The sequence below is a fragment of the Cyprinodon variegatus genome, unplaced genomic scaffold (assembly GCF_000732505.1).
Source record: "Cyprinodon variegatus isolate N-32 unplaced genomic scaffold, C_variegatus-1.0 Scaffold325, whole genome shotgun sequence".
Taxonomy (NCBI): Eukaryota; Metazoa; Chordata; class Actinopteri; order Cyprinodontiformes; family Cyprinodontidae; genus Cyprinodon; species Cyprinodon variegatus.
Window position 1 is genome coordinate 410,277 of NW_015150778.1, and position 8,533 is coordinate 418,809.

An 8,533-nucleotide genomic window follows, 5' to 3' on the forward strand; every position below is an offset into this window, starting at 1 on the left:
AACAGTGCAGGAAGTCAAGTCATCCTTAAATGAAAAAAGGACCTGGTTGCATGAGCTGCATGTGAATGACTTCTAAAGAGGGTTCTGAGAGAAGATGAAAGGAACCGTAGAGCACACGACCATATTAGGAAATAACCGAGGACGGTGTGGAAACATCTGCAAAGGACTCAGGTTTGGATTTTGGTTGCATCAGCAACAACATCTGGCAGAAAACTAATATATGAAGAGGTTCCACAGCAAGTTGACCTGCTCACAGAGTTGGTCAAATTTGCATTTATTAGAATATCTTAATGAAAAAAACACAAGCGTAAAACTTAAAAAATTATTTTTCCATTTATTATCAAACTAAAAATCAGTATTTCAGAGAAAATATAGAATATTCCAAAAAATAAAAAGACATAATAGCACCCGTCCTCCTCTCTGTGGAAATGAACGTTTCCGTTTTTATCTCTAAGCGTTTGGATGCTGAGTTTTCCACATTCAGATCTTCTTTATTCGTTTCTTGGGTCTCTGGTTGAAGACGGGCGACGTTCCCATCAGGGAGTCGGGTGAATGTGACGCATAGCTGCCTTCGGACGGCGCTCCTGTTGGCGAAGGAGCCATGGCGCCTCCAGACTCACTCATGGTGGACATGGGACCCCCCTCTTCGAACACGTCTCCGCTCAGAACGCCGTGAGGATGATGATGATGATGGTGCCCGGCAGCCTGACCTTCATCCCCGTCCTGCGGCTCCATCTTTACTTGGGGCCAAAGGGGCGAGTTGGTGGCCCCGCCCCCACCTGATGAAGACAGAACAATCCAAACAGCACCTGTCATCTTCTCTGGCTTTTATGGAATGAATATCATTTTGCAAACATCGACTTTTCCACGCCCAGCGATAGCAGGGGTATAGAAAGGTCGTTTATCGATGTTCTGCAAAAAAAATTTATTCAGGTTTCTTACAGAATTGTATCAATTGATAAAACTTTGATCAAGACTAAAGCCAAAGAGTCACTGGACCTGCAGAGCCCAAAAATAATATATTACCAACCTTTCAGATTTTATTCATTGCTTTCAATGATAAAAAAAAAACATGCAACATTAAAATGAGATCAGGATAAAATTATTTTAGTATTTCTCATTTAAATCGACCCTTAATAACCTCAGTAAAGGAAAAAAAACCTCATGGGCGGGTAAATATTGCTAACCTTTCCCTAAAGGCCTGATTATCCTCCTGCAGCAGCGTGTCAAAGATATGTTTGATTTCTGCCCAATATTGAAGCGCGGTCTGCGCTGTTATTCCACGCCGCAACGCCAGAGGGCCAATCAGGAACTAGCTGTGGGTCTAGATACGGCCGAGGCGGAGAGGAAGGGGGGGCGAGTTTATGAGACAACGGAGGGACATGAGGGCCAAACAGAGCGGGGATCCAGGTGGAAAAAGGCTCCCAGCGTTCGCACCTCGCTCTGCTAGCTGCTCCATCTTCACCAGTCGTTTTCCATAATGGCGGCCAGACAAACAAAACAGGAAATATGCATAGTGTAGAACGGATGGAGATCTGACCAATCAGAGGCCTCCTGTCTGCGGCCACCTACAGTTTTGGAGAGGAGCAGCAGAGTGTCTCTTTAGGTCACCGCCTTCCTCCTGGAGCCCCTGACCCTCTGAGGCCACCGTAGGCTGGCTGCCTGTTTGCTAAAGGTTCATGGAATTTGAATATTAGTTTGAAATCTTCATATAAAGCCAAGTTCAATTGGAAGAAGAGCAATCCCTCAGCATGATGCTGCCACTACTAAGTTTTACTGCATGGTGACGTCGTTCTGGTCAGTGTTGATGTTTTTATTCTGTTCAGTTTAGGCCAAAGGATGTTCTACTCTATATAAATGCTGTTGATGGTCAATCTTTCTCCTTCAGATATCTCTGCACTTTGATACTTTGTGACAATTAGAAAAGTGACAAATTAACAAAATTAGAAAGAAACCTTCCTCTAACAAGTCTACCTTTACATCAGGTTAAAAAGCATGATGTAAGGGAAGGAGCTGATCCAACATATGTTAAAATCCTGATCAAACCTGCGGACATTTCTGATCCATGAGCCCAGTCTGTGTTTCCATGATTGATGGAAAGTCTGCAGCGCCTCCATCAGGTGATCAGCTCGCTGCTGACAGGTTCATTCTCTGCTCTGGGAAGGAGGCGGGTCTTCAGAGACCTGATTCACATCCATTCAATACTTAGTAGCTTGCTAGAAGGAGTCAGGCATGGACTGCCGCTAACCAGCTTTCATTCGCCATGTCTGATGTGTGGAAATACTGGAAACACCAGAGTTAGGCCGCAACGCGCCATGTTTCCAGAGCCGTTACACTGGAAGGGCGAACTCCCCGCTGTGACCTACGATACAAACAGCATCAGAAACAGACAGGGGCTAATCAGGCTTTCATCACAATAGTGAGAAAATATTGAAGACTAGAAATCCCACAAACCAAGGAGCAAACCAAGCCGTTTTATCAACGGGCTGAAGGCAACAAACCTAAAGACTGAAGGAAGTCATCAGAGGAGATTTAGTCACAGGGCAGCGACTCAAACGCTGACAGCAGGACATGTTTGGACTCATTCCATCAGGTTACTGTGAATCTTTATACTTATTGAACTTTTCTTTAATATTGGAAAAGCTTGAATTGTAGCTAAACAGGCTGCATGGTGGCGCAGTGGGTAGCACTGCTGCCCTGCAGCAAAAAGGTTCCTGGTTTGATTCCCGGCCCGCGGTCTCTCTGCATGCAGTTAGATGTTCTCCCTGAGCATGCGTGGCTTCTCTCTTAGGTTAACTGGCTTCTCTAAAGTATCCTAAGGTGTGAGTGTGTGCGTTTTAGATTGTGTGTCTCTGTGTTGCTTTGCGACAGACTGGTGACCTGTCCAGGGTTGACCCCCCCCTCACCTATAGACTGCCAGAGAAAAGCACCAGACCAAAGATGACCCTAATGAATTAGGTGAGAGAAGATGAACGGCTGGAGCAGAGCCAGCATCTGTGATTAGTAACAATAACATGAAGCAGTCGTTTGTATGTTATTTGTTGAAGGTAACGGTTAAACCGGGCGCACACCGTGCAATTTCTTTAATCGTTGCACGAAGCTACAGCTGTACCCTGCCGTTACGTCGTATGATGATTCTCTCACTGTGCGACCCGACGCTCTGATGCGATCTACCTGCTCACACTCTACGTCTAAAAACGTGGGACTCAGCTCCGCAGTGAGATGGCGCTACTCGGACTCGTCTATCTGGAAGCCAAACCAGTAGCAGAGGAACATGAAGCTCACTAGAGTGAAACGCGCTGCCTTGGATATTTGGGCGATTTAGTGCTGAAAGCCCTAAAAAGAAAAGGAGACGACGTATTTGGACAAAGACATGGCTGAGCTAACGTGGCTACTACGGTCTGTCAGTTTGACAGAAAGAACTCCATTTCACTCATTGCCCCCCCGCCATGATGCTGGGTTTACAGCAGAGAGGAAGAAGAAGAAGAAGAAGAATCCTTGTTTGCCCACGGCACCTTACGACGGCCTTAAGACTGAATTACAAAAAGGTTTGATTTTTTCCCGACAAAGTTTCCTGATTGAGGGGGGGGGGGGGGGGGGGGGGGTGGGGGGGTTGTTAGAGGCTGATCACTAGTGACCCCCCCCGTTCACTACACAGTGCATCATTAGGCTGAAAGTCGCCCTGAAAAGGGCAAAAAATGGTAAAGTGTACGGCGGCTTTAAGCATTACAATAATAATAAGTGGAATGCTTATCAGGTTAACATGTCTGCTGTAGAAAACATTTACTTTGAGAACAAAGTTTATCTTTAATAAGTTTTAGTCTCTGATTTCTAAATACAGTCAATTTGTTCATTTGCTGTTAGAATAGATTTATTTCCTTTTATTGTGACCTTATATTTAATGAAGAGGCCATGTTTAGGTAGAAATACTGACCAGTAGAGAAAAGTTTATCACTGCAAACAACAAAGAACTGATAATAACAGAATACTGGCAGATGAATGAATCGAGGAAACCAGTTTGGACGTGAAAAAGGTGAAATAATGCATCCCAACTAAAGACTGCAGGCTTAATTGAATCAAAAGGTTGCCATGACAACATCACCTTGCAGACAGGTTGTTTGTTTTTCAGTTGAAGCTTTCCTAGGTGAGCTCCTAAATCCCTCCTCCTGCTCTAAGACGCTGCTCACGCACGCCTTGCTTCGAGGTCTCACCTGAAGCGTGAGGGGACTGCTCACTATCCAAGCCTGAAGCCAGCCTCTCAGCATTGGCCCCCAGGACCCCCATGGGCAGAGCCTGATCCCCAGAGGCCAGATCAGCCTCAAGTTCCTCACTAACAGGGAAGGGAATGTCACTCATGGGCTCCTCCTTAATCCTCAGAGGTTTGGAGTCTTCCAGAGCTTTCTCCGGATTCACCAGTCGCTCATATTCTTCTGAAAGCTCCTTCGTCACCTAGAATAAAAAAAAAAGATCTACTTTTGTTTCTGGTAGTTAAGAAAAACAAAAGAGAGGAAAGTAAAGCTGTCCACAGCCTGACCTGCAGCATGTGGCTGTGATAGTCCTTGATCCTCACTTGCCAGAAGCGCTGCAGGGACAGCATGCTGCCGATGCCCACCTCATGGAACACCTGCTCCACCACGTCCGGGAAGGGAGTGGCCCCCAGCCGAGCCTCGCGGTCCACCGCCACCCGCAGCAGCTGGGTGAGGCGCAGGTAATGTTCGTGGACCTGGTCAGTCAAGGTCTCCAGGACGCTTTCCTGGGCAGACTCAAAGCCAGCGTGAGCCAGAACTGTGGCCACCGACTGATAGAGGAGCTGCCTGCAGGACGGCCAACTCAGCTCAGTGACGGGTTCACCTTTACCTCTGAAACGCAAATATGAGCTTCGTCTTCAGCGGAGCAACAAAACAGTCGTCTGATGAAAGTATTCATAAACCTTGAACTTCATTCATATGTTGTAACATTACAACCACAGTTTTAATGTATTCTGATGGGATTTTCTATGTTAGACCAACAGAAAATAAAGTTTCACTGAAAGGAAAAAAAGAGTCATTGGTGAAACGTTTTAAATTATACATACTTGTAGAATTCACTCTCAGGGTCGCTGTGGCGAAGCTGAAAGGGCTGCTGGGGATCTTTGCTGTCTGCAGGGAGCAGATCATCAGGGACCGTAGGCGGAGTCGGAGGACGCTGCGGCAGGTTGGCTTCAGCCTCCTCCGGCCGGCCCCCACCCTCGGTTGATGCCGAGCTCTGACCCTGACCCTGGGCTTGGGCCACTGCCAGGAGGGCACGCAAACGGCGGGCGTGCTGGCACAGCTGCACGGTGTGGATGGTGAGGCTGCACGGCTCGGAGGGGACGTCCAACATGGTGGTGGGTCTGGGACGTTGGGCCGAGGGCTGATGCAGGGGGGGGTCCTGCATCTCCACGGAGCGGAACTCCCGCTGGAGCAAGTCGAAGGAGCTGCGACTGGGAGGAGCGCCCGAGGGTCCGGGGATCTCACCCCAGTAACGCATCATCATCCAGTCACACCTGAGCCAAGAAGAGAAATAGTTCTATTATTAGCATTTAGGATATTTTTAAGGAAGAAAATTAGAATTCAGGTAAAGATAAAGTGAAATAATAATATATTTTGAGCAACAGTTCAACAGAAACGGCCTTCTCAAGAGGTTTTGAGATGTCGGTGGAGAAAAGGTTTGAGAAAAAGTTGTTTCTAATTTTGTGACATTCAAATAAAGTTAACGTTCATATCAGATTCAGTCTTCAGTGTTAATTAACCATTCAGGGCCACTGTTGCAAATCTGCAACATCCCAGAATTCATTGCATGTGAAGGTCTCACTAAAAAAATAGTCTGAATTGTATATTACTAAGCAATATGATCATTCAGTTCAGATGTAAATGCAGTTGATCTCCTTTCAATCCAACTGACCCTAAAGCAAAGCTTGATGACTAAATACTTCTAGTTGAACTAAAATGTGGTTCTAAAACATATTAGCTCATAATAACCAACCACTGCAAATGCACAAACTTTTAGATTTTAGTATTTATAAAACACATTCAAATTCATGCATCATTGCACCGATTGCTGCACGAAACAATCAGAAGCTTTAAATGATGATCGAAATGAAAGAGGCTTCACATTAAAGTCAATGGACGAATAAAAATTATAAAACATGCCTAAAAACATACCTAAAAATGTATTTTTGGACTTGAGGCAAACCGAATTATGGTTTTCCACTCATTCATTCATTTAAAATAAAAAATGGAAATATTGGGAATATTCTATAGGTGGACATCTTCAAGAACAGAACAATGATCACATTATTGAATGGAGTTTGGTGCTGCAAAAAAAGAGGCAGAACGAATTCATATCATACATAGAAAACAAGCAGCTGAGCTAATATTTAAGCATCGGTTTAACGTCATGTTGTGATTATGTCGTCATATAATTGATAAATCTACAGAAAAGGCAGATTGGAACTTACTTTTGTATGATTTAAGCCACAAGATGTTAAGCGTTGAACGGGAAGCCGGACGAACTAGCTGCTTTGAAAGATGTTGAAGTTCGTATCTGATTGAGAGTTTCCAAGCGGTTTCTTAAAGGGCCATTCCGCAGCTTTTATGAAAGCGGGACTTTTTAAAATCTAAAACACGTCAAAAGAAAAATCCAATTTTTATTATTTTAAAATCCCTAAACCATTATTGCACATTTCATTTAAAAAATGCACATTGTATTTTTAAAAGGTATCTTTAATACTGTTTCATTAGTTCAAACAACCGATCAGGGTCCAGCTGATCAATAAAATCCATTTATTTCAAATAAAGGCTCTCCAGAAAACTTTAAAAATAAATATTTGATGTTAAAAATCTAGAGAAAAGAGTCTTGACTTAAACAACGTGATCCAACTTTCTTGAAAAAATAAAGGATAAAAGAAATATAATAATTTACCTTTTTTCTTTAATTTTGTATAAAGTTTATATGTTTCTAAATCCAATTTTGAACAAATCGGATTAGATTTCAGGACAAATCATCCAAGTTCGTTAAATTTGAAACTAGAACTGATAAATCCTTAAATCTGCTAAAATGGGGATTTAATTGAAAGCCCACAAATCGGATACTAACTTCAGAGGTGTATCAATTTTCTCTGTCCGTGCGTCAAAGGCTGTTTGCGCATTTTTGTTCCTCTAACTTACAAATTCAACTTTGATTGCAAATATAATTATTTCCATCCTGTTTTAAATAAATAAGTCTAAAGACGTTTTCTAAGAAGTTTTTCCCTCATTTTTGCTTTAATAAAGTATTTTTTTTTCGTTGTTTTTATTGGGCGCCTCTCCGGACACATTTCACAGTTGCACCAAATCAGCTCGGGTGATTCTTCGTCGCTAACCGGAGAGAGGAAACTATGGAGGAAGAAACGCAGCCTGGAGTGGAAGAGAAGCAGCAGCTGAACACTAAAGATGAGGAAAAATGTGAAGAGAAGGAAGAAACCAAAACAGAAACCTTTAAAAAACCGGCTAAGCTAGCGGTGCCTTCGCTAGCTAACAGGCGCAACAACAGCGTAGCAGCAAACATGGAGGAGCAGCAGTGTGAGTCTAACGATGCTGCAGAGAGACAACAAGATGTGGCAAAGAAACAAGTCATGAAAATGAAGGGGACTCCTGTCAAAGCTGGGAAGTTCCCCCCTCTACCCTACACCCAGCCCCCCTGGGGGGGCCCTACCCCAGAGGCTAACTACGCCCTGGAAATCCTGAAAAACGGAACCATAGTGGACACCGTCCCTCTCACACACCGGAGCTATTTCGTCGTGGGGCGGCTGCCGGTTTGTGATGTCCCTCTGGAGCACCCGTCCATCTCCAGGTACCACGCGGTGATCCAGTACCGAGGCCAGGCCGGGGAGGGGGGCTGCGTGGGGGAGGAGAGGGGCTTCTACGTCCACGACCTGGGCAGCACCCACGGCACGGTGGTCAACAAGAACAAGATCCCCCCGAAGACCTACGTCAGACTGAGGGTGGGGCACGTGCTGAAGTTCGGGGGGAGCAGCAGGCTGTTTATCCTGCAGGTTGGTCTCTGCTCCAGGCTCAGCTCTGACCCCCCCATGGGTCAGGATTAATGGCAAATAGTTTCACCATAGAGATACCTAATCTAGACACTAAATCACCTAATCAGATTAAGTCTAACACTAAATCAGGTCATTGTCATCCCATAAAAAGTTTGAAAATCAATCCATTGGACTTTGTTTCCAAGTTTGAAGACTTTTCTCTTCCATCCAGGAAGTTTTTTCGATTCAAAATGTCAGAAATAGAGTTTAGTTCCAGGTTCTGCTTTGTTCCGCTCTATGAAGAACCAGACAGAGAAACCAGAACAGATTCAAAGAACTGAAGACATTCTTTAAAAGTTGAGTTCAGGAACAAACTTAGCATTTTCCTCTCCTACCTACAGTCAGACAGACCTCCTTCATTCCTTATGTTGCCCCTCTGCTGTGCCCCCCCACTTCTATTCACTTGGTTTCTGCATGTTTCTAAACCAGAACAAGTAGGGA

The 8,533-nt window shown here is 44.5% G+C and overlaps 2 protein-coding genes across 3 annotated transcripts in view; one reads left to right on the top strand and one right to left on the bottom strand.

Annotated features, from left to right (window-relative positions):
- Positions 1-327: 327 nt before the first annotated feature.
- Positions 328-7,917, bottom strand: supt7l (SPT7-like STAGA complex gamma subunit). Of its 2 annotated transcripts, none has more exons than XM_015384864.1 (5): positions 7,784-7,917; positions 5,075-5,524; positions 4,535-4,859; positions 4,212-4,449; positions 328-779 (listed from the first exon to the last, which is right to left on the bottom strand). In XM_015384864.1, the coding sequence occupies exons 2-5, from the start codon at positions 5,512-5,514 to the stop codon at positions 481-483; spliced, it is 1,302 nt and encodes a 433-aa protein (XP_015240350.1). In that variant the 5' UTR covers positions 5,515-5,524; positions 7,784-7,917; the 3' UTR covers positions 328-480. The 2 variants fall into 2 exon arrangements, with proteins under 2 accessions (XP_015240350.1, XP_015240349.1); XM_015384863.1 differs by lacking the exon at positions 7,784-7,917 and adding an exon at positions 6,479-6,616.
- The window catches only part of slc4a1ap (solute carrier family 4 (anion exchanger), member 1, adaptor protein), a 12,851-nt gene continuing 11,660 nt past the window's right edge, over positions 7,343-8,533 (top strand). The window contains exon 1 of the mRNA XM_015384858.1: positions 7,343-8,053. Coding sequence (XP_015240344.1) covers positions 7,397-8,053 — 657 coding nt within the window. The 5' untranslated portion in view covers positions 7,343-7,396. The remainder of the gene's footprint in view (positions 8,054-8,533) is intronic.